Source organism: Diachasma alloeum, unplaced genomic scaffold (assembly GCF_001412515.2).
Source record: "Diachasma alloeum isolate Michigan unplaced genomic scaffold, Dall2.0 Dall_scaffold_00203, whole genome shotgun sequence".
Taxonomy (NCBI): Eukaryota; Metazoa; Arthropoda; class Insecta; order Hymenoptera; family Braconidae; genus Diachasma; species Diachasma alloeum.
In genome coordinates, this window is record NW_021680368.1 from 2,718,595 (window position 1) to 2,742,568 (window position 23,974).

The following is a 23,974-nucleotide window of genomic DNA, read 5'->3' on the forward strand; positions in this document are numbered from 1 at the left end:
ATCTAATTTACGTCTAGTTAATTAAAAGACAGAACAATTCTTTATTTTCTCGTGAAAAAAAAGCATTTATTTGTAATCTGTGAAGTCCTTACACAAATAGGCATCAATGGTTAATACCAGCACGATAATTCGTGATAAATTAACATTCTCATCAATGAAAAAAATGCATGTTTGATCAATTTAACCGTAAATGTTAATTAATATGCAGAAGTAATACATAATTCAGTAGTGAAGTGAAATTTCAAAACGAATGCATGAAATAATCTAAAAACATCCAGACCATTTCGTCAATATCTCGAGAACGAAGAGGTCCATCGAAATTTACCAAGAAACATTTTTTTCGGGAAATTTCCTTCTCCAAAAAAAATGCCTCTTGACATTTTCCCCTAGACCCCCTCATCGCCGAGATATTTCCAATTTTCTTCACTTCACTCCTGAATTTCTCCAGGCGTTCTTCGAAAACTGGAATTTCCTTCGTAAAAAATTATGATTAATTGATGATTTTGTCCCCTCAATTAACCCTCGAGCTCCCCAGCGGCATAGGCATCGCCATAAGACTTCCCGCCTCGCTGCTCAGGGTCCAGTTTGATCATGTCATCGATTCGGAGGATCGTGATGGCAGCTTCAGTGGCGAATTTCAGTGATTTTATTTTCGAAACAGCCGGCTCGAGGACTCCAGCCTTCTTGTTATCCCGGACAACGCCCTCGATGAGGTCTAGCCCCACCCACTTGAGGTTCGCACGGTCGACAGTGGTCTGACTGGAGTTGTGGTAAGCCCGGAGTTTAGCAACTAGGTCTGTCGAGTCCTGGGCTGCATTCACAGCCAGCGTCTTGGGGATGACGAGGAGGGAACGGGCAAATTCGGCGATTGCCAGCTGCTCCCTGGAGCTGAGGGACGTCGCGAAGTTCTCGAGGTAGATTGAGAGGGCTGCCTCCACACAACCACCACCTGCCACCACGTTCTTACTCTCGAGGACTCGTTTCACCACGCAGAGGGCATCGTGCACTGAACGCTCCATCTCGTCGCAGTAGTAGTCGTTGGGGCCACGAAGGATTATTGATGCTGCTGTTCGTGCTTTTGGGCTGGAGAATATAAATATTGGGGTTTAAGGCGTTGAAAGGTTTTTTTGGGTAATTTTTTGAGCTACAAAGGGGTCTCTTGACATTTTTAGGTAAAATTAAAATTGATGACATTGAATTTTTGTTAACAACACAAAAATAATTCCATCAGAAACCATCGTAAGACATTTCCCTAAAAAAATCCCATAAAATTGCAAGAGAATGAATTATTCAAATTTTTACTGAAAAAATCAGAGGAAAATCCTTAGATTTTTCAGGAATTATTTTGGATATGAAATAATATAAACTGCCCACTAATAAAAAAAATTAATAAAAACACCATAATTACGTTTTAATGAGTATCAACTCATCATCACAGACGACTTCCTGAACGACCTCAGCAGCCTCCCCCAGGAAGCTAGCCTCGAAGCTCTCTTCGCCCTCCATATTCGTCAAGGAAGTCAGGAACTGGGCTCCAGTGGCCTTGGCAATCCTCTTGAGGTCCGCCTTCTTGCACCTCCTGACAGTCATGGCGCCAGCCTCAATAAAGTACTTGAGGCACAAGTCATCAATGCCCCCAGTGAGCAGGACGACATTGGCCCCGGCCGAGATGATCTTCTGAATCCTCTCCTTGGTGATGTCGATCTCCCTCTGACGCACCGCCTCCAGCTTCTCAGGATCGGTGATCAGAACCTCAACCCCAAGTTTCATTTTTGTCTTCTGCAGGGAGAAGTCCAGACACGCAATCTTGGCGTGGGTTATCTTCTTGGGCATGGCTTGAGAGGCCACTGTGCAGTTCAGGGCGTATCCCTGGACGAGGATCGACTCTCGGACGCTTTTTCCATGTGCCTGGAGACATTTTTCAATCAAGAATAATGAAATACATTGATCCAGGGGAATTACTGAATTTATAATAATTTATTTATAATTTATAATAAGCAAGGAGCATTCTTTTAATATTTGAAATCATTAAGAAATCATTTCTCTATTCGAAATGTCGCAATCCTCTTGGTCTAGGGAAACCAAAAAAATTAATTTTTTTAATTAATTTTTTTTTTCTTAATTTTTTTCATTGTGCAATTACCAAAAATTCAACATGATCGATCAACTTAAATTTTAAAACTTCTGCTCGTTATTGGGAATATCAAAATTTATGGATTATTAGGAAATTATCCCGAGTATAAGTGGTTGTATAAAAAAATGTGAGAAGACATTTTTTGTAGGAAATGTAATTCTCTAAAAAAATGGCTTTTGACATTCATTTCCCAAGGTTTTTTTTCTTCTTAAAGATGTGGATCATCTTTGATGAAAAATAAATAATTTATAATCATCAATGAGGAATTTTTTAACAGTTTCAAGCATTAAAAAATTATCTTTCTCTTCAAAAATTCTTTTTAATTCTCCTATTCTAGCAAAAAAAAATTCTTTTTTCATCGGGCAATTACCGAAAATTCAGCATGGTCAACTTAAAAAATCCTAAAACCTCTAATGATTGAAAAACCAATAAAAACGATAGAATACACAATTTCAGTAATTTTCCAAAAATTTACCTTGAGGATATTAACAGCCTTGATAGGATACAAGTGTCCCCCCTTTCCATCATTGATCTTCACAGCATTAGCAGCATCGACAACCATATTCCCGAAGAAATTGGCATCTGCTCCGATGATTTTGGAGGACATGGAGGTCTTGGCGATGTTGACGAGGCAGTCCCTGCCGAGTTCATCCACTGAGACTGTCAGGTGCTCTTGAATGTACTTGCAGGCCTCCTTGCAAGCTAGCCGATACCCCGAGATGACTGAGGTGGGGTGGATCTTCTGTTTAACGAGCTCGTCAGCGTTCTTCAGGAGCTCCGCTGCGATTATGACTACAGAGGTGGTGCCATCGCCCACCTCCTCGTCTTGGAGCTGAGCTAGTTCCACTAGGACTCGAGCAGCTGGATGCTCGACTTCCAGGAGACGGAGGATCGTTGCCCCATCGTTCGTCACGGTGACGTCCTGAGGAATATTTCAGGTTTTTAACGATTTTTTGATGATTTTTCATGATTTTAAATTATGATTCAAAGATTTGTCGTAACTTTAATTACTTTTTAATTACTTTTTATGGCGTCAAACGATTTCTCATGACTTGAAATCATTATTCAGATTCTTTTATGAATATTTAAATTTTTAAATCAGTGATTTGAAATAGTTATTAAGGATTTAGAGTAAGTTTTCTATTATTTTTCAAGAGTTTAGATGATATTTCAACGATTTTAGTGTGAACTCGAATCATTCTTCAATTATTCTTCATGGTCTAAACTCATGTTTTGGGGATTTTTAGGCAATAGAGACTGAATAGAGACGATAGATTTGCGATTGAGTTTATGGAATTGAGGTGGGACATGTGAAGTGTCTGGAGCGAGTGACAGTTTGGAAAATAAGAATGTTTATGCGAGATGGAGGATTTGGGTGACGCGTGTGGCCTGGGTGGCGGAATCAAAGGGATTATTGTGGATGACAAAGAGTATGGAGAATTAGTGTAGGTGCGAGTGAGAGAGTGACAGGTAACGAAGAGAGACATTAGAGTGTGCTGAGATGAGAGAGTTTGGGGATGAGTCAGGGTTCGATGAGGAGAGCTCGAGAGAAGATCGAGAGCAATTGGGATCGCTATCGATACACAAAGTCTAGGCGACTGTTATCCCTATGATTTTATATTTCATGCAGTTGTATTTGCAATGGAGTTTGACCATATTTGTTATCAATCCTGACTCTTGACATTTTGTTGTAAAACCAATCATTATTTAGATAATCACATAACAACGTGAACAATTGCATAAAGGCCCATTCAATTCCATAGCATCAACATTCTCTGAATTGATGAATCCTCTCCATAATGACTAGTTTTACAACGTCAACAAAAAATGTCTCTTAACAAACCGCTCCAAACACCTTCTCTCCTCAAATATCCCCAAAATGTCCATCAATATCTCATGGAAAACACCACCAATCGCTGTTCGAACAGATCCACCATCACTCGACCAATTCAAAATTATCTAAATTCATGAATCATCTATACTCACACCAATGTCATCCACGAGCATTTTGTCGAGTCCCACAGGTCCCAGCGAGCTCTTCACAATGTTCGCGATTGAACAGGCCGCCATGACTGTAAAAATCAGAACCAAAATCCATCAAACCCCCAACAATTCAATCAATCATGAAAAATAAAGTTACAACTCTCGAGAATCGTCGATCATGTGAGTGAGCAGTTTCCATAGAGGTTAGTATCCCCAAAAACTCACCGTTTTGTGTTCTCACCGGTGCTCCCGATTGCCGGGAGCCGCCAACAGCCAGTGCACTAGCAACAGTCGACATTTTTTGTTACAAAATTCAATTGAAACGATTAATTGTCACGAAAATCAACCAGACAATTGTCTTCTAGGAATACTCGAGGCAACACGCGATGATCGAGAGCGTGTGTGACTGATCCTTACGCCAGCAGTTCTTCGTCTTTTGTCTGGGGAATTCCCATTGGTCGACGCTGGACAATCGTCAGCAAAGGCTGTGGCGGATTGGAGGATGTCCCGGAGCCCTTCCTGATGATCATTCCGGGTATGTGTGGGTGCCGGCACTGTTTAATGATTTTACAAACTAATTATTGCCTCAAAATCGTCAAAAATACCTGGGAAATATGGGTTTCTGTATTTTTCTTTGAGGTTAGGAGATTTTGGCGGGCTCGAGGCAGGTTTAGGGGGGTAAACAGTCGAGGAGAATTGGAGACCCAGTTTCTGACCAAATATGGTCATGTTCGAACTTTAATTGAGAGGAAAAGGAAATTGGTGATTGATTTGGGATCATAATTTTTAATTCATTCATTAAACTCCACTTGTACGGTATTTTCTACGAGAATATTTTACACAGGTATTACATATCCTTCATTTATTCACTATGGTAAATCTGCATTTGCATTAATTACGCAATCATCTTGATAAAGAGCGATTTTAGGAGGAAATGTCAGTAAATTTTTTTGTGAATCGAATCCTCTGCAAAAAAGGTAAATAGTAGACGGTTGGGGACAGTTGGAGACCCAGTTTCTGACCGAATATGGTCATGTTTATAAATTTATTTCAAGATCTTTCATCACCGAATTTTTTGATTAATTTAATTGAGAGGAAAAGGAGATTAGTGATTGATTTGGGATCATAATTTCTACTTCATTAATTAAACTCCATTATTGAATTCACGATTCATTTAATTAACAGTTCTTACTCGTTATGTACAGTATTCTCTGCGAGAATATTTGATACAGCTATTAAATATCCTTCATTTATTCACTATGGCAATTATCTCGATAAGGAGTGTTTTTAGGAGGAAATGTCAATAAACTTTTTTGTGGAGAATTGAATCCTCTACAAAAAAGGTCTTTTGATATTTTTTGATAAAACAACTGCTTTGCAAGATAATCGCACAATTAATAAAAAATCGTATTCAACTTTTAAATTGTTCCGCAATTCTGAAGAAAATAGTCTCATTCTACTTTAGAAACTTTTTTTTCTGAAGATTTCCCCAGAATTTCTGTAATGCTCGGGACCTTTAGATTCCATCGGTGAGTGTCCTTAGGTGGGACTATTATCTGGAAGACTCTGTAGTACTCCAGAATATTCTCTGAAAATAAAACAAAACAATTTTCAGTTGATAAAAATTGACTAGGTAGAATGAAGTTTCTTTAATCGTCAATATCGCCCGTTCCAACGATACGATTCGGACGAGTCAGGGCTCATTTTGAAGACTGAAAAAATATCTTTAAAATGAAAAGGAAATGTTCCAATTTCACTCTGCCGATCCCGAGTTATTGACGATTGAAAACAGCTCATTTTGCCAGCTTCTCCCATAAATTTTTAAGAAAAGTTGGAGAAAATTCTGAAGACTTACCGACGTCTTTGTGAGCTAATTTGTACTGTTTTGCTATCTTTTTCGCGTTGTTCTTCTCGGGATCAGTCGTATTGTCAGACATAAACTTCAAAGCATCCTTCAGGAGGATTTTTCCCTGTTGCGCTTTCTCTGGCTCCCAAAACCCATAATCCCACGCTTGAGACCCTTCTTTATTCTGTGGTAGTTTCTCCGATCTTTGTTCCTCACTCGCCTGAAATAACAATTTCCACAAATCATTTTATCAACTAAATCTCCCAATAGCGAATTTAAAAAAATTGAAAAAATTGATTCAACTCACGAATTGAGCATTCGACGTCACGTAAACGTGTTTCAATCGATCATGAAAGACTGGGTCTTGTTTGTAATGAGTCTTCATGAAATTTGGATTCACTAGAATTTTTTAAAAACACAATTCATTTTAAAAATCCAAATAGCCAAATTTCCACATTTAATTCATGAAATAAAAAAATATTTTGCTATTACTTTATTCAAATTGGAGTCAAGAATTGATTTTAATTAATTCTTTGAGTCAAAGTTTTTAGAAATCAAATTAATTTAAAAAAATAAAATTTAGATAAATAAAAAATGCGAATTAACGATTCATTTCAATTAATTCTTTGAGTTAATGTTTTTTTTTTAATTATATGAATTTAAAAAAAATTAAATTTAGATGAATTCCGTCAAATAATGTCTTAACAAATCGTAAAAACTCCAAGATATTCCGAAAAAAAAATTCCTGAATTTTCCACCTTGATCAGCAATTTCTATCTGCTGGGCAGTGGACGGATAGCTCGGAGCAGGTGTCGGTTTCTCCTTGCTGATGACCTTCTGGGCCCTATTGCCAACATTATAAGTCTTCGCAAGCCTCATCAGTTTCGCCCCAATATTCCCCATTGTCCCCCCAACAATAAAAGCCAGGAATCAACAATTTATTCTCAAAATCTCATGGACCAAATCCTCACGTAATCCTGGGGTTTCCAGCCTCCTCAGAGGTTGCTCCACGCGATTTTTATGATACAAATGTCACGTACACGACGAATACCCCCGCAATAGCCTTTTACCCCCGCAATTGTGCGAATACTGAAGATGATTTTATGAAGAATTTATTAAATCACTCCAATTTCCGAAAACGAAGATATATATTTTTTTCGATTACCGGAGCCCTTGTGTTTACATGTGTGCAGCTGCACATGTTACCTCCCAACTTGTCCGTTAGATCGCGTCCCGATGATAATACGTGCCGATCGTTGACGTGTTACTTAACCTGCTGCTCACAAAAAGCTGTTTCAAAGTGTTATGGTAGATATGGCATCGAAGAAGGATTCTAAGGACAATGGAAGCCAGGTAAGTGCCTCTAAAATATTATTAAACCCTCCTCGAACCCCTTTACAACCCAAAGCAAGAATATTCCCCTCACGAAAGCCCATAAAATCCACCAGAGGCTCGAAAACCCAGAGGCAACTTCGTTGATGTCAATCGAATAATTTTTTAACTGTTGTTAATCCTTGACAATAACAATATTCCCGAAAATAAAACCCCTGAGGGTTACCTGCCCTCTGGATCCTCAAAATCCCCCAGAGGAAGAAAACTAGCGATTCCCTCCAGGTTCCTCTCCCTCATCTCCCTCAAAACCTCAGAGATCACCAGCCTGTCCCTCACGACATGATGGAACAGCTGGTCGCCACCCCTGACCTCCACGGCAAAAGCCACCGAAGGCTGACTGCAGGTAAAAACCTCCAGCAAGATCCCCTTGACCCCATTAACAAGGTCCAACCTGTCATCCCTCTGCCTCCAGTCATCCAGAATCTTCCTCACCGACTCGATCCCCTCGAGAACATCCCCTCTAACCACCACCTGCAGCAGGGATAGCCATCAATCTTCCGATTCTTCAGTATTAAAAGAATTTCCGACTCACATTGATAAACGTATAAATACACCAGTCGAAATGAAAAAATAGTAAAATAATTGATAATCTAAATTTCCAATTGATGATGAATTAAATATTTGATAACATGGAACTGTAAATTTTCTATCAAGTAAATAATCCTAAATTTCTTGAAAGGGATTTTCGATTATCCAAAACTCGTCAATCTTCCTACCTAAATTACTGATTAATAAATAATTCGGAATTTGGATATTTAAATTGACGATTACTTCAATAATTAAAATTAAAAAGTGATGTTAACGAACTGACTACTTAATAATTTAACGGTAATTATAATTCATGAATATGGCTATCCCTGACCTGCAGCTTTCGTTCAATCGTCCCAATTCTGTTCACCAGTGTCTCAATGTCATCACGAAGCATGTCTGCCTCCCTCTGCAGCTCCTTCCTCCTCCCCAGGAGGTCACACCTCGACCTCTGCAGCTCTTCCTTCTCCCTCTTCTGATCACGAAGCAGCAGCTTCACTTCGTTCAACTGATTCCATAGCTTCCCCAGCTCCTCCTCACCTTCGGTCTTCCGAGCAAATGCCTTCCTCCTACTCCTCCTCCTCCCGAATGGTCCTGGTGACTTGGAAAGCCCTTGGCATTAAGTCACTCAGTTCGTGATCCCGCAAGGAATTCTTCTCAAATCCTCATTGCAGCCTGTGAAAATCAACAAATGGGACGGCGCAGCTGTGAAGAACGCCCTGGATGATGCAGTGAAGGACGTCCTCATCTGGAAGTACAACTACACCGAGAATTTTTCCCTCCTAGACATGCGTCTGGGGATCTGTGGAATAGCCGTTGGAGTTTCGAGTGTTGCACTTCTCTGGGATTACTTGTACCCATTCCCAGCATCCAGGCTCGTCCTCGTCACCTGCGTCTCCATTTATTTCATCCTCATGGCAATCCTGAATCTTTATACAACGTACAAGGAGAAGGGGATCTTCGTCGTTGCTGTCCAGAGGTAGAAAATCCTCGAGAGGATGAATTTACCTCTGCATTAATGAAATTATTCAACCGTTTTTATTAAATAATTTAATTCTCCCAAGTAATAAAATTATTCGAGTATTGATGCGAATTGCTCTTGATATTCTTGAAGGGATCCAGCTGGCTACGACCCTGACTGCACCTGGGAGGCGTCCTCCTACCTCAAGAAGTACGATGATCAGTACAACCTCGTGTTGTCAGTGAAGAACGAGCAGACAGGGGTCATCAACGAGGCCCAGTTCACGAAATCCGTGGCGAACTTCATCGACGTCAATGGGGTTGTCATCCCCGAACTGGTGGCGTCTGTTGTTGCCAATCTACACGACAGTCTGACGAGCCAACGCAAAGACAAATAACAGATGCAGGCGGCTTGAGGCATTCATCATTAATTCATTCTTGTGATCGGGCTGGACATTATTGATTAATTTTACCTCTATTAGGTTTATTTCTTATAAGTCTCAGTTCTCTTTTGTAAGATACAGTACGAATAAATAAATGGTTTACCAATGATGTTAAATTATAATGCGAAGGTTTTTTCATGTTTTTTTTATAAGCGTAAATAGACTCGGCGCAGGACTAATTCTCTGTGTACTTGTCTTACAAACAACTCCAAATCTACACTCGGCTCCTACGGGATGATGTCATTGACGAAGAGCAATCAGATTCACCACTATTTCTCTAAAAGTCTCTCCAAAAAACTCGATCCTTTCGAATCCTCAACGCCCTCGATCCTCTCCACCTCAATCCTCTCCCTGATAGACCAAACCCACAGTTAACTCTGGGTTTATGGAAAAAACCCAGCGAAGAAAAAGAAACTGGGAAATTTCCATGAACCCAGGGTTAACTCTGGATTTGATTCATCAGGGCTGCATCTTCTCCTCGTAACTCCTCTTCCTACCTTCCTCGTCATCATTTCATACACCAAAAAAAAAAGCTGAAAATGAGGGCAAGTCGACATCAACTACAAATTTTTTTATATAAACCATATTTATTTAGCCATACGAGTCATCAGCAATTACACCCATTTCTCCATAATTTCGTGTTCCAAAATAATCGTGACTTATTGATTCTTAATTAATCCGAGATACTTCCAATTCGGTAAATGATGAAGAGAAAATTTTCTCCGCTCTCTGACGAACATAGAATTTCAATTGAATAGCGCAACGCCGAAGACTATCACAGTTTGCGATTCTTGCATTTTAATATATATTTTCATCATTTTTTGTTCAACATATTTTAAACCCATCTCCATTCTTTAATCCTACAAACAACATTATCGGCCGTTCCGTCGGAGGGACAGGGACTCCATAAGATGCCTTAATAAGGATATAACTCAATCTTCTTAATTCTAGTTTGATTCGATTTTATTTTAAATTGCTCGTACGGGTTTTTATTTCAATTTTTTACTCTCACGTCGTTGGCTACTATCATCGCAAATTAAGGGGAGGTCCATTACCGGAAAAAAAATTCTTCACTTTTAGAAAAAAATTTTGATGGGCGAATAAACTTCAAAATGTATCTTCGCCGGCATTTCTTATAATTAAAGAGCGAAAAATTTTGTAATATTAAAAAAATATTTTTAAAAAACCGTTGAGGATTTTTGTTAAGTTGATTTTTCAATGAAAAAAAAACTCAGATTCCCGAAGAAAAATCACGCAGAAAATAATATCAATTTTTGTTCTCGAAAAACGAATGTTTTTTCCTGGGCTGAACCTCTCCTTAAATATCGAATCACAGGTAAAGGACTAATTTTTTCTGGCGTGTGACTGAACCAAAGCTGCACCCAAATAAATAAACTCGATTTGAAATTTCAAGTCTTGAAATAAGACAGCGAAAGTCTCAAAACAAGTGTTCATTCGTTTTGGGCATGTATTCTGGCTTTCTAAATTCAATTAATGAAAGATCGATTACGTTTCACCTTCAATTTCTAAAGCCTCGTCTGGGAATTTAAACGTTAATGACGTGTTATGTTAGTGTGTATGTATACATGTCTGTGTTTTACAATAGTTCATTAATTTAATTATATTTTTAACAGTGAGCTCGACCATCTTGAGTTATTCTCAACCAATTTCTTTAGACTTTGAAAATTCTATAACAAGCTTATCGTCCTAACGACCCATCGTCGCGTCCATTATTCGTCAACGATCCTCTCCTCTCCTGAAAACAAAAGCAAGACCGTAACTTCATTGAACTTCATTCGATTTATTTTTGTATCGATTATATATACCTGACTCAGATCAAAGTCGGATCGCCCTTCCCCTGGAATCACCAATGGAAGTTAAATCAATGTTCACCGTGGACGCGGCGTGAATCATCTAATAAAAAGGCGTCGCGAATTTGAGCCAACACTCCAGGAAATGGTCAATCCATCAAACCACCGTTTGAGATAAGCCATTTTTTTTCATCAATAATAATAGTGGTCCCGTGTTGGGTACAAGTGAAATTTAAATCACCACGTGCTGCACTTGTTCGGTGGATTCATTCGTGCACCAGCGGGACAACGGAAGGCCTCGGCGAAGGCCGGCGAATTCATCATAACGACGTTAACCCTGGTGACAATACGGCAATTTATTTCATTGAAAATGCGTTCAAAGAATTTTTTTAGAGTGTTACTAATGGGCTAGTTTGATTATGTTCATCAATATCTTCCAAATGATACGATTTGAAAGAGTCCGGTCTCGTTTCGATGGCTGAAAAATTGGAACTTCAACCCTGATTACACACTGACTAAATCCAGACTAATAGCTGATTAAAATCTGCACTAAGATCCGACTAAACTCTCATAAAACCCCATTCCCGAATAAGCACTGAACTTTGATTAAATCCTAATAAGACCCTGATTAAATCTCGACTAGAGCCTGATTAGAGCCTGATTAAACCCTAACTAAACCCTGGATAAATCCTAACTGAAGCCTGATTAAATCCCAACTACACCTCGATCAAATCCTGCCTAAACCCTAATTAAACCCCAACTTATCCTCGATTGAGCCCCGACTAAACCTCGACTAAATTCTGATTAAACCCAAATGAAAACTTTAAGTTCTGATCATAAAAATCGCTATGTAAACCCTAACTAAACCTTGGCTAAATCCTAACTAAAGCCTGATTAAATTCCAACTAAACCCTGATTAAATCCCAACTAAACCTCGATCAAATCCTGATTAAACCCCAACTTACCCTCGATCAAGTCCCGACTAAACCTCGACTAAATTCTGATTAAACTCAGATTACCACCTTATCAAGTCCCGATACATAACAATCTACACGTAAACGTAGAATTTAAAAAAATCTAACAAATCATCCACTCCCACGATATAAGGACACCTCAAGACCCCTCAAGACAATGCAACTCTCCTCTCTGACGAACGACAACACAAATTAATACCTCTCTGGATAAGGGGTGTGATAGTCGAGCTCGACGGAGAGGATGTAGGCCTCGGCAGTCATGTTAGAACAATAAGTCTGGGCGGCGCTTATGAAAAATAGCTGGCTCGGACGCAGTCCCTCCAGACTCGGCAATGTTCTGTCTCTACCGTTAGTTAGTGTATACCACGTCTGATGGGATATTTGTAGAGCACCAATGTCAGCGACATTCTCATTCCTCGTGACATTCCAATCAAACTGCAATGAATAATTGAATTCATCGATTGTATCGCTATAAATAAAACGGGGTATGAAGAACTTTACGCTGTTTTCACCTGAACATCCACGGGATCACCGTAAAACTGAACTTTCTTCCAAAATCTCTTGGCGTAGAGTTTACCAACACACTGTATTTTCGTTTCCAGACGATTCCACGATTCCGGTGTTATCCAAAGAAAATTCTCAACACCGATATCGGGATCGAGTGGTAATCTTCGATGATGCAGATCAAAGGCATGAAGTATCTCGTGAGCAATCACAGAGCCCAGGGTTGCGTGGGCAGCGTAGGCTGGTCCACCCTCCCAAGACCATGACCAGGCAGTCATCATTGCGAGTGGTATTACTTCGAGAAAATTCATCGGTTAAAGACATCATGGGGTTCGTAGCATGAGATTTTTTTATATTGCGATATTTTAGTGATGATAATTCAGGTCATTAATACCAGAGATCGGGAATAATATTTTTTTTATTCCCTTCACCGAAAACATATTTTTTATCAATGAGTACTAGAAGAAATCATTTCTCATTGCATCATAAATGAGTGATTTCGAATTTTAAGCAATTCATTACAGAATTAATGAGTAATTGTAGTTTCAATTTTTATTTTGGTCATCACTTGATAATTATAAATGAATATTTTATAGTATTCATTGAACGCGAAATTTTTTCATTATTCGGAAAATGGACAAACTCATAATTTTTTATTTTATTAACCATTAAGATGACAATGGGAAATAAATTTCGTGCCATTATGTCTTGGCTCATTCGGTAACGCGCTTGCCTTTTGAGAGACATTCGGAACGGACCTGGTTCGATTCCAGTTACGAGCGGCAGTTTCTCCGTGAATTTTAGCGCAATTCAGTGACTAAAAGCGAAATTTTTTTATATCTTCAGATTTTTAAGAATAATATTTTATTAATGAGCAATTATATTTCTAATTTTTGTTTGTTCATCACTTGTTAATTATAAATGAATATTTTATAGTATTCATTGAACGCGAAATTTTTTCATTATTCGGAAAATGGACAAACTCATAATTTTTCATTTTATTAACCATTAAGATGACAATGGGAAATAAATTACGTGCCATTATGTCTTGGCTCATTCGGTAACGCGCCTGCCTTTTGAGAAACGTTCGAGTCCAGTTGAGGGGTCCAATTTTTCGTGAATTTGAACGCCAGGGAATTCCGTGACTAGAAGTGAAACAGGAACCGGAAGGGGAGAGCGAGGAGAGAGGTAAAGAGGAGAAAGTGGTACAAAGGCGCGGATTAGGAGAACGAGCGCGCGGTGAAGTGAGGGTGTCTGAAAGGGAGAAAGATAGGTTCGAGGTAGAATAGAGTCGAGGACGTAAGAAAGGCGGAGAAGTGTATGATATACATCAAACTCTTCGAGGAATCATTAATAAACAGGAACATAGAATAATGAAAAAAATGAGCAATGGATATTATTCATCTGCCGATCTCTGGTTGATACATCTTCATCGAAAAAATCTTCACCTATTGAATTAGTAGATGATTCATAATACGCGTTAACAGCATAAGGATGCCGCCACCTATCATTAATGCTAGTCCGTAAAACTAGTCCCTGGAGCCTTCGTATTTGTCGAAATCTCCCAATGACACTCTTGAAGAAATTGTCGGGCTCAATGATAACCTGAGGAAAACGATGTAAATGAATATTTAACCGAATGACAAAGGACAAGTCTATTCTTACCCCGGCCATTTCCCCAGCAAGAAGTGTATCGTTATGAAAACCAGGCCAAACGTGAAACTTTCCCCGTAACTCGGTGAGCTTTAGTAGAGCCTGTGCACGGGTCTCATCGTCCAGCCATGACATCACCAGGATCCTTTCAGCAAGTGTCTCTTTTATTCTCTCAAACAATTTCTCAACCTTGTTGAACCACAGATAATGCATCACGTAAATTAATGCTACACTAATTACCGTCATTAGGACTGATGTTGTATCATTAATAAGATTGATAATTCACCCTGTTTGCGAGTGTCTCCAAGTGATGGGGTTTGTACTGTTGGACATATACAGCACCAACAGCCTCAGCGAAAAGATTGCTCGTCAACTTGCTGCAGGAGACATTCCAATTATCGCTAGCTGTTACATTGACAATGTCGTGGAGTGTATCCACAGCATACAGCAGCAGCAGGCCATTATGAACGATCCTATATCGGGGGGGAGGCATTAATTATAATTAATTAGCTTAAACTGGAGCTATAGAATCCGGGAAATTATGGATGGACAGCGCCAAATATTCACGGGGAAACAATTATCAATTCTGGAACAGAATTTGTTGAAAAACTAGAAGTCACGAGAGAGAATATTCTCCTTTGTTTTTCGGGTTGACACAATAATGTAACATTAGTCGTAAAAACGTCGGTATTCCAGGTTTAACGAATAATTCAAATTCAATATGGCGCTGACGAGTTTATTCCATAAGTGAATTGATTATTGAACCGACTAATTCCTCGTTTATGTTTAATCAACTGCGGTAATGCTAGTGATCAATAGTAATTTTAATTGAAGGAAATAACGAGTGAATTTTTCGTCTGCCTCGGTGCACCAGAAATGAAATAGTCTCTTTTATTTTCATTAAAGCGGCCTTCATTACTTGAATTTTACTCGGGACTATTTATGTTGAATGGTTATGGAGGTGGAGTAATTAGCCCAAGGTGCAGCATCTGGCAGTGGCTGTCTGGCTCGACGATAATGGTCTCGGAGTGACATTGGGATGGCAATGAGAAGCTAGTGGTTTATCCAAGAGTGGTATTTCATCCTGGCTATTGTACATACAAGGGGGAACGATTCATTATAACCGATCGAAAACGCTTATTCCTTTTGCCCCTCAGGCGTGTCACGCATATCATCATCACTTAGGACTAGAATCTGGGTGAAATCCCACGGCCGCGCGGCATTTACAGCATCTGAGCCTGGAAACCCCTGACGGATTTTGGCATGCAAAACTGGCCTCTGTGGAATTGTGAAGTCTAAGAGCGATGAAATCCACGGAAATCGAGCCAGAACTTCCTTTTCTGTTTTTGACAGCGAATCTACCTCATGAGGGAAATTGTCCTCCAAGCATTGTCCTCAATGTTTCTGTATCTACTGACGATTCGAACGTCAATGAAACCCTCGGAGGCGTGACAAATGTCGAAATAGAAAAATTTTTTTTTCACCCGCAGCCAAAGGGTCAGATTTTCGGTTTTTCCAGGGGGAAAGTCGACTTCGGCCAGAATTGAAATTAAAAAAATTGTTTCCTACCTGGGCACATCTTCTAAAACCACTCCAATGCTTCAACATATTGTTACTTCTCATAATTTCTCATTCGCTAATTAATAGCACAAAACACAACAAACACCGAAAACCGTCTGATTTATTTGGTTCACCTGTGGGCAGGAGGATATGTACATAGGGGCAATGCTTGCTGGTACCACCAGCTTCATGACGGAGGGTTTATGTTGAGAATTATTGATGGCAGTTGGTGTTTTGATAAGGCTAATTGATCCATGGGAAAATAATTACCCTGGCCGATGGCAACTACTGGTTTTCGCCTTGTTCACCTCGACTCTAAGGAAATCAATTCACATTTGAAAGTTAAAAATCATCATGATTCTCATTCACGTACAGTCCAACACTGTGATTTACATTATTCGAATATATTCAACTCTTTTTTTCTGTTGAACCAAACGATTTGAATTCCAACCGAGATGAAATCAGCTGAAATTAATGTCTGCGGTTTGCCAAGTAGGAATTCGCATGTACATGTTTGCATAATTTATAACGCAAACCCGTTGAGATGAGCTTTTTGGCTCTGAATGCGCATGCACTCCATTAAGTTGTGCCACTGGAGATGATTCTCCCGTTCGTGGAATACGGGATGCAAACTTTAATAGTCAAGTTTTATTCAATGTTTCGGAAAAAATGACTAGCCATTCTGGAGAATCAATTCTGGAAATTCCACGCGATGCATTAATCTCAATGCTATACGACCATTTTTCAATCTTTTTGTTTTCCTCAATGAGAAAAATTTCTCATACATCCCCCGATCGATTACGATTTATCTAACAGTTGTGCTGATGGATAATTTGTTCACATAATTTGAATGAACTCATATTTTTTCCATCAACCCCTAAAATGATAGTGAAACATAAATTTCGTTGCGTTATTTTTCATTCGTCATTTTTAATGAAGATGAATGTCATTCATTCATTCACTCAACTATTTTTTTTCTCATTGCTCATTATTAGGATAATAAAAAATGAGTAATGGATATTATCGATTCGCGAAAATATTCTAAAATGAGCTCACCGTTTTGAAAATTGATTGAGCAGTTTACCGAGACTCCTGAAGTACCTCGGCGCTGTTACGTACACATAAACCAGGCGTTCATCATTGCTGTATCCACGATTGTACAAATTCATCATATTTGGGTTGTTACTCAGTGTGGAATTGAGCAGCGTCCCCCACCTTATCTAACCGAGGATCAACCATTTGAATAATACGAGCTATTCGCTGTGATGCATCATCATGCTGTTTGTTAATGTCGTATAGACTTACATAACCGAAACTGTCCTGGAGATACGTGAGATTGTAAGGCACGTAGACACGCTGGTCCACGTCCACCCAGTTGTAGAGATCTTTTTGTCTTGGGTATATCTGGAACGGAATTCAATAGTACTATTTTATTTGAAAAGGGAGGGACCATTTCCTCTTTTTTTATTTCAATGTCTCCTGACCCTTCTGAATCTCACGTCATTTCACACACGGGAAAACATAAATGGAAATTACGTTTCGCTAAGTGTAATTTGCAGTTTGTTAAACTTTTTTTTCTGTCATGAAAATGACAATTTATGATTCAAAAGGGAGTATTTTGCGATCAAAATAAAAACGTTTCACTGAGCGTATTTCAAGATTGAGAAATCGTCAATTACGATTTTAATAGAAACGTATTTTACGTAATTATAGGTAATTTATGAAAAAACTATTGTATTTTACGCTTAAAATAACTTGTTTTTCCTTCATTGTTAACTACGGATTAGTAAACATGAAATGCAGAAAGAATTTTCATAATTTACGCATGCCAAATAAATAAATTTCACTCTGACCTCACGTGTCATGAAAATGACAATTTATGATTCAAAAGGGAGTATTTTGCAATCAAAATAAAAACGTTTCACTGAGCGTATTTCAAGATTGAGAAATCGTAAATTATGATCTTAATAGAAACGTATTTCACGTAATTATAGGTAATTTATGAAAAAACTATTGTATTTTACGCTTAAAATAACTTGTTTTTCCTTCATTGTTAACTACGGATTAGTAAACATGAAATGCAGAAAGAATTTTCATAATTTACGCATGCCAAATAAATAAATTTCACTCTGACCTCACGTGTCATGAAAATGACAATTTATGATTCAAAAGGGAGTATTTTGCAATCAAAATAAAAACGTTTCACTGAGCGTATTTCAAGATTGAGAAATCGTAAATTATGATCTTAATAGAAACGTATTTCACGTAATTATAGGTAATTTATGAAAAAACTATTGTATTTTACGCTTAAAATAACTTGTTTTTCCTTCATTGTTAACTACGGATTAGTAAACATGAAATGCAGAAAAAATTATCGTAATTTACGCATAACAAATAAATAAATTTTACTCTGACCTCACGTGTTTCGAAAATTTCAAATTTGATATTTCATAAAAAATTTTGCTCCAGTTGAATCGTTAATCCGCCACTTCATACCAACGAACAATGATTTTTCACGACGAGAGGAGGGGAAAATGCCCGGAAAAAAAATGTACCTTGCTGAGTGCCAGGCAGAACTGCATCAGCAGATACGTTTCATATGATCGTTCCCTGTTTTCCATGTCCTTGGGCAAAAAACTCCGGATTATTCTCTCAATTCTACGGCAACGCTCCTCCTCCCGTGCATTCTGTAACAGAAAAAGTGGAAAAAATGTTACGCACGTGAGAACAAATGAGATGAAATTTCATATTTTCTCCGGGGAGGGAAGTATTGTAACAATGCAGTTGAGATCAAAGTGGTTTGCACTTTTACTCCACTTGCTTGAAAAAGACTATAGTTCTTGGAGTAAGATTCCGGTGTGAATGACTATTGAAATTGGCGTTTCATGCGGTTGAATAAAAGTTGGATATTACCAGTGATGCCTGCGGTCAGACGAATTTGGCATGGTAACGCATATAAATTGCAAATTAAGTGCAGATACATTGATATATGAATATTAATAGTTTTCGGAGGGAAATATGTTATCGCGGTTATTAATTATTCGCTAATCGAAATGTGCAGGAGTCCGTGGGCTGAGGATTTTTCGTGCGCGCTGTGAATTGAATTTAGGGGGGATTTATTGGAATGTGGGGGTATAAATTTGTGATGTTACAGAAACTTTGGAGTGCTGGAAGAAATAGCTCTCATCTGAAGTTTCGGGTGAAAATACGTTTGGCTATTCATTAGCTCGTGACAGTGTTGGGAATAATAATTTTCGAATGGGGGAAATCTCAGTCCGATGAGGAAAAATAGGGTTTTTATGTATTCCTGAAGAATATTGAAAGAATTTCTTGACTTTTGTCACGAGAAACGACGATTTCCCTTCAAATTATGATTTTTCAACGACGAAATTTCCTGAAATCTTAGTGGAACTGTCTCTTAATGAATTTTCAAAAAATTTATCGGAAATTTTTTATGCTGAAACGAAACAACATGACCCGATTCATTTCCCAGCACAGTTCACCCCAAATCTCAACTCCAAGGTCAACGCTATGATAACTAAAGCAATATCTCCGACGGATACTGCTTGTTTTACCGCTCCGACTCTCGAGTTTCACTCCCGAGTGCTCCAAGTCAACCCTCAGATCGGAATTCTTCCACTTTTTCGGTCCCGATGGTAACTCTGAGGATCGAAAAAAGATGTTGAATCTATTTATTGGGAATAACTCCGACCCCTCCGTGAAACGGTGAATGGGATTTCTGTGACACTCGGTCTTCGGACGCTCGATATGAATCGGAAATCGTTCAAATATCTGTTACTGCTCGAATCAGGGAAACTTCACTAGTATTCTATTGCTGTTGAAATTTTTATCGCATTATAATTCCACTGAAATTTCGAGCAATTGCATTGGAAATTCAAAATTGTCAGGAAAAACTGAGGAAACTGTTAAATTTCAATTGAATTATTCCATAAAAATTGATAGAAATTACGATAATTGAAGTAAATAAATTCTTGAATGTTCAATTGACCTAAAATTCGGGGTAATTCGGTACTAAACATTCACGTTTTTATTGCAAATTCACGTAAGTTGGAAAATGTCAATTTTCCAGATGCTCAAAATTTTGAAATTTCGTTGAATTTTTAGTGAAATCTGAAATTCTATGATTTTTTTTCTCTCTATGCAATGAAAAATTCAGGAAGTTTAAAAATTCAGGAGACGCCGCGATTCAGGCCCTTACTATGACCCTAATTCTGGCCCTGATGATCCCATTGAGAATTAATTTTTCACTCTATCTCTTTTAAAAAATAAGTAGTTGAATCTCACGACAAACGACGTCGGTTGCAGCCTTTCGTGAATACTAAAAATTGCAATTTTTCAAAGGAAGTAAATCCTTCTATCAATTTTTTTCTATATAATGCGAACACCTAAACAAACCCAAGAAGATTGGGAGGGGGGGGAGAGCGAAGCGAGCGAGGGGGCACGCCCCCCCAGGAGTTAACGAGCAAAGCGAACAGGGGGCGAAGCCCCCTAGTCTCCAAATAAACTTTCACGTCCCTCTCCTGGAAATTTCCAGTCAAACTGTCCATGAAATTTCGATTTTTTTCCAACACTGAGAATAAACTTGATCAATTATTTAAAAAAAATAAAATCTTATGCATCAATAAGGAGTTAAAGTGCAGTTACTGTTCTCTACGCGGCCCCAGACATTTTCCCGTCATTTTATCAATATCTTCGGTGTTATTGAGGCAATCAACATGGGCTTTTCAGCGATTACGCGGGAGAAAAATTGCCGCGGTCGTTAAAACCCAAATGGGCCAGATTTAATCATTTCAGATTTAATGGCTCATGTACCTGGAGAATAAACAGTGAAATATCGGTCTGTGGGACGAGATAAAATGTGTGCAATACACGCCGCAATTTAGTTTCTGAGATAGAGTAAAATTTGAGACTCTAATTACATTTTTCGAAGCGCTAAATCCACGTATGCCTCGTTTATTCTTGTTTCAATATAATTTTTTTTTGTAACTCGAGAGTAAAGCAGAGTGGTTAGTTGCATGATTTAGTGGAAAATCCCGGGGTTAGTACAGCAACACGCAAACCCCGGTTTCCGTGGTTCCCACCGCATGTGTGGTGCAAACTGCGGAATTGCGAAAATGAACTCTAACTAAAAACTAAAAAGAAATAGGGAAAACAGTTGATCATTTTCAACCGTCAGAAAATATTTCTCAAGTCTAAAAAAATGTAAAAAATTTACTCTTTGACGAAAATTGATAAAATAACATTTTTTCACAAATGGTTTATAAAATAAATTTTCCACTCTAAAGTTTAAACAATTTTCATTTTTTATTGACAAGAAGAAAATATTTAAACAAGATTTATTCTTTGAAAAATGAAATCTATTCCAATTTTTCTCGCCAATTTAATGAATAAATGAAAAGATATTGACGATTAAAGGAGGTCCATTTTAGGTGATTTTTACTCCATTCTTTCTGAAGTAAAATTAATTTCTCTACTAATAATTGAAATTCCACCCAAATTAGAGTGACTAACATTTATTTTTAAGAAAACCATTACATAGACAAAAATTGATGATGAATTCTTTATGATTAATTGGTTCGGGCCGGTGATGTTTCATTAAAACTTTGTGCCTCGCCTCGAGAGATAACGCCGGTTGTCTATACCTAGTTCTCCATCGATCACCAGAAAAATTTAGTTTAGAAAGGAGGTTATGGTCAGTGATCGTAGGTAGCGATTCCAATTTCGATCGTTAGGCTAGGGGGGGGGGAGGTTGTCGCCATGAAAAGTGGGTCAAGAACGGGGGGTTGTATCGTCGGCGTATAGATTTGAAAATGGGAGAGGGGGTTGACACCGCAGAAGCCGATGCAAATTCCCATCCGAAAATGGGAGTGGATTTATGGGCCAATGTGTCTGTGGACCACATCGCTCTTGTTTTATTCACCTAACTCACTGGATGGTACATACAGATTCTGTTAGTTTACTGTGGGGGATGATGGTCCAAACAAATTGGAGGAAATTGGTGAAAGCTTTTCCCTCGGGTTTTAAAAATTCCGGAGATCCTGATGAATTCTTGATGCCTCCCGCAGCGCCTCCTGGAGAGACGCCATGGAAACTATTCTTCATTTCCCCCCGTAGCTGCACTTTTTATAATACTCTCTGCATTCTACAAATCCCACAAAAAAACTCGGATGATTCAGAGTTTATTAGTCGTCGCAGTGAGGTACAGATTTATGACCATCTGGTAAACATGACACAGCCTTTTGCCTGCAGTAGTTACCGCAAAGAGCGCCGGAGCGACTCTTATTCCCTAAATTTTTTATTTTCCTCTCGTTGAATGAATAATGGCTAGATATTTGGAGGTCACGAGACACAGAAAGACGAAAAACGACGAGAAAAATGATGCGTCTCCACCCCTCTTCCGTTCGCAATATTTTTCCTTAGCCCAGTGAACCGAGAATACCCCGAAAAATTCCGGAAATCACCGAGTAATAATTCACCATTTAATTCATACCTTGATCAATGTATACGCCCGACTCTCAGCCGGGCTCGAGCGCTTCTTCCGCTTCATTTGTAAGCCACTGAGGCCTTCACGCCATCTGGGTCCGTCCTCCTGAAATTTAATAAAAGAATAATCATTCCATGATTAACGAAGAATAACGAGCCAAGGGAATTAGCATACATCAGCCCAAAAGCTCGTTGTCCCATCATTCTCATGAATCTCTTTGCAACAAACCACCGTAATTCCGTATTTTCTAGGGTACTTTCCTTTTAAAAACTTAATCAATTTACGGCCTCACTCGTGACCAACGGCAAAAACTTTCTTTTCGCAAGCTACTGAATCATTAATGTTCTTGAATATTTCCTTCCTCTCCAGATGTATGACTCTATTGCGTGTTGCGAATGAAATAAACTGTTGTGCATGCCAAATGTGCACGTGTTGGTGGCTATAGGGTACTAGTTGGAGGTGAGTGGGCAAAAGTTTGCGTGGTCATGGGCAAACAAGCCGGAAGCGTGCCAACTATCGAGTCGTGTTACGTAAAATGCATGTACCCCTCCAGTTAACGTGTATTCCACACACATCAGGTGATTTCAATTTTTCATATTTCTCCGTTGGCCCAGGGGGCCCTGATTTACTTGATCCCAGACGATGGGAGCTGAAATCTGATGATTCGTGAATGGAGGGAATGACAGAAGACAAGGTCGGGGATGAGTTATAGGGTCGTAGTGGAAAATTAGAAGGATTCTCACGGGTCTGGGTGAATTTTGGCTGTGGGCCAACCAACTCATCCCCCTATCTGGCTCCTTCACTCTTACCCCCCGCCCCCCTCGGTTCCACCCCCTCTTTTGTAACACATCCACCGAAATCGTACGTAGCAGTGGGAATCGACTTCTTGGCTCCAGAATGTCGTGTCCCGCTGTTAGATATCTCCGTTAACCGCCGAAACGACCGATTCTTCCACCAGACAGTTTCCTTCCGGACGCCCTCGAATCATTCTTCCTTTGTCGAATTCCGCACGTGAAATTTAATGCCAAATGTCACGAAAAAAGGGGGTGAAATTTTTGGACTTGCTCGTGAGGACATAATCGTCAGGTGTATCGATGGGTAGATGATCAAGTCGGTGCACTGATAGAAAAGATAGTTATTGTTAACGAATGGATTTGGTTGGAGGCTAGAGTCTACTCGCTCTCACCAAATGTTTATTCGTCAATAGATAACAAATCACGTTTGGAATAAATGAATCATTCTATCAGTGTGGAATCTTCTGCAGGTGATCGAAAAGGATAAGGGTCGTGAGGGTCAGGCTTTTATATATCTAACATCTATGTTAGGCGACCGATAAGGTCACAAGGGCTCGATAAGGGTCTCGATAAAAAAACGTTAAAAGTAGCTTAAAAAGTTCTTCGGACGATCATTTTTTGAAGCCCCTCGACTGTTTTCCACTCGTCAAAGAATTTTTTCCCCCTCACTAACAGTTGTACATCAACCTGCCGTCGAGAGGACAGTTGTTGGCCTTTTATAATGCTAACACACTTATATTGCAATATCGATTCTCGATAGACCAGCTTTGTTTACGCCACCCCTCCCCCTTCAGACGAATATGTATTGACCACAGTGCGCATGCGACTGTCGAATATTATCCGTCGAAACCTCCCCCGTCTCACTTTTTATTCTCTGCTTCTAGCCC

At 39.0% G+C, this 23,974-nt stretch overlaps 4 protein-coding genes across 4 annotated transcripts in view; 1 reads left to right on the forward strand and 3 right to left on the reverse strand.

Annotated features, from left to right (window-relative positions):
• Positions 1 to 54: 54 nt before the first annotated feature.
• On the reverse strand, positions 55 to 4,551 carry LOC107036023 (T-complex protein 1 subunit alpha). Its single transcript, XM_015253732.2, has 5 exons — positions 4,343 to 4,551; positions 4,121 to 4,206; positions 2,610 to 3,056; positions 1,409 to 1,908; positions 55 to 1,083 (listed from the first exon to the last, which is right to left on the reverse strand). Exons 1-5 carry the CDS (start codon positions 4,413 to 4,415, stop codon positions 516 to 518), a joined length of 1,674 nt encoding a protein of 557 aa, XP_015109218.1. The 5' UTR covers positions 4,416 to 4,551; the 3' UTR covers positions 55 to 515.
• A 753-nt stretch (positions 4,552 to 5,304) lies between these two features.
• On the reverse strand, positions 5,305 to 7,177 carry LOC107036025 (protein NDUFAF4 homolog). The gene is made up of 4 exons (XM_015253734.1): positions 6,722 to 7,177; positions 6,271 to 6,362; positions 5,973 to 6,183; positions 5,305 to 5,705 (listed from the first exon to the last, which is right to left on the reverse strand). Exons 1-4 carry the CDS (start codon positions 6,864 to 6,866, stop codon positions 5,569 to 5,571), a joined length of 585 nt encoding a protein of 194 aa, XP_015109220.1. The 5' UTR covers positions 6,867 to 7,177; the 3' UTR covers positions 5,305 to 5,568.
• Positions 7,178 to 7,198: 21 nt separating this feature from the next.
• Positions 7,199 to 9,408, forward strand: LOC107036024 (probable signal peptidase complex subunit 2). Its single transcript, XM_015253733.2, has 3 exons — positions 7,199 to 7,316; positions 8,558 to 8,862; positions 8,998 to 9,408. Exons 1-3 carry the CDS (start codon positions 7,269 to 7,271, stop codon positions 9,239 to 9,241), a joined length of 597 nt encoding a protein of 198 aa, XP_015109219.1. The 5' UTR covers positions 7,199 to 7,268; the 3' UTR covers positions 9,242 to 9,408.
• A 451-nt stretch (positions 9,409 to 9,859) lies between these two features.
• Positions 9,860 to 23,974, reverse strand: part of LOC107036021 (neprilysin-2) — a 35,185-nt gene continuing 21,070 nt past the window's right edge. The window contains exons 7-17 of the mRNA XM_015253731.2: positions 22,300 to 22,398; positions 18,344 to 18,475; positions 17,094 to 17,192; positions 16,845 to 17,008; positions 14,515 to 14,701; positions 14,241 to 14,417; positions 14,024 to 14,180; positions 12,584 to 12,870; positions 12,271 to 12,506; positions 11,113 to 11,434; positions 9,860 to 11,042 (exon numbers count right to left, since the gene is read on the reverse strand). Coding sequence (XP_015109217.1) covers positions 11,335 to 11,434; positions 12,271 to 12,506; positions 12,584 to 12,870; positions 14,024 to 14,180; positions 14,241 to 14,417; positions 14,515 to 14,701; positions 16,845 to 17,008; positions 17,094 to 17,192; positions 18,344 to 18,475; positions 22,300 to 22,398 — 1,638 coding nt within the window. The 3' untranslated portion in view covers positions 9,860 to 11,042; positions 11,113 to 11,334. The remainder of the gene's footprint in view (positions 11,043 to 11,112; positions 11,435 to 12,270; positions 12,507 to 12,583; positions 12,871 to 14,023; positions 14,181 to 14,240; positions 14,418 to 14,514; positions 14,702 to 16,844; positions 17,009 to 17,093; positions 17,193 to 18,343; positions 18,476 to 22,299; positions 22,399 to 23,974) is intronic.

Bases quoted from the DNA above. Each gene is read 5' to 3' on its own strand.
- LOC107036023 (XM_015253732.2), bottom strand. From the start codon at position 4,415: ATGTCGACTGTTGCTAGTGCACTGGCTGTTGGCGGCTCCCGGCAATCG. The intron at 3,057-4,120 runs GTGAGTATAGAT...AATATTCCTCAG, and splicing joins TGCTCGTGGATGACATTGGT to GACGTCACCGTGACGAACGA. The intron at 1,084-1,408 runs GTAATTATGGTG...TATATTCTCCAG, and splicing joins GAGTTGATACTCATTAAAAC to CCCAAAAGCACGAACAGCAG.
- LOC107036025 (XM_015253734.1), bottom strand. From the start codon at position 6,866: ATGGGGAATATTGGGGCGAAACTGATGAGGCTTGCGAAGACTTATAAT. The intron at 6,363-6,721 runs GTGGAAAATTCA...AAAAAATTCTAG, and splicing joins GATAGAAATTGCTGATCAAG to TGAATCCAAATTTCATGAAG. The intron at 6,184-6,270 runs GTGAGTTGAATC...TTGTTATTTCAG, and splicing joins TGACGTCGAATGCTCAATTC to GCGAGTGAGGAACAAAGATC.
- LOC107036024 (XM_015253733.2), top strand. From the start codon at position 7,269: ATGGTAGATATGGCATCGAAGAAGGATTCTAAGGACAATGGAAGCCAG. The intron at 7,317-8,557 runs GTAAGTGCCTCT...TCCTCATTGCAG, and splicing joins CTAAGGACAATGGAAGCCAG to CCTGTGAAAATCAACAAATG. The intron at 8,863-8,997 runs GTAGAAAATCCT...ATATTCTTGAAG, and splicing joins TTCGTCGTTGCTGTCCAGAG to GGATCCAGCTGGCTACGACC.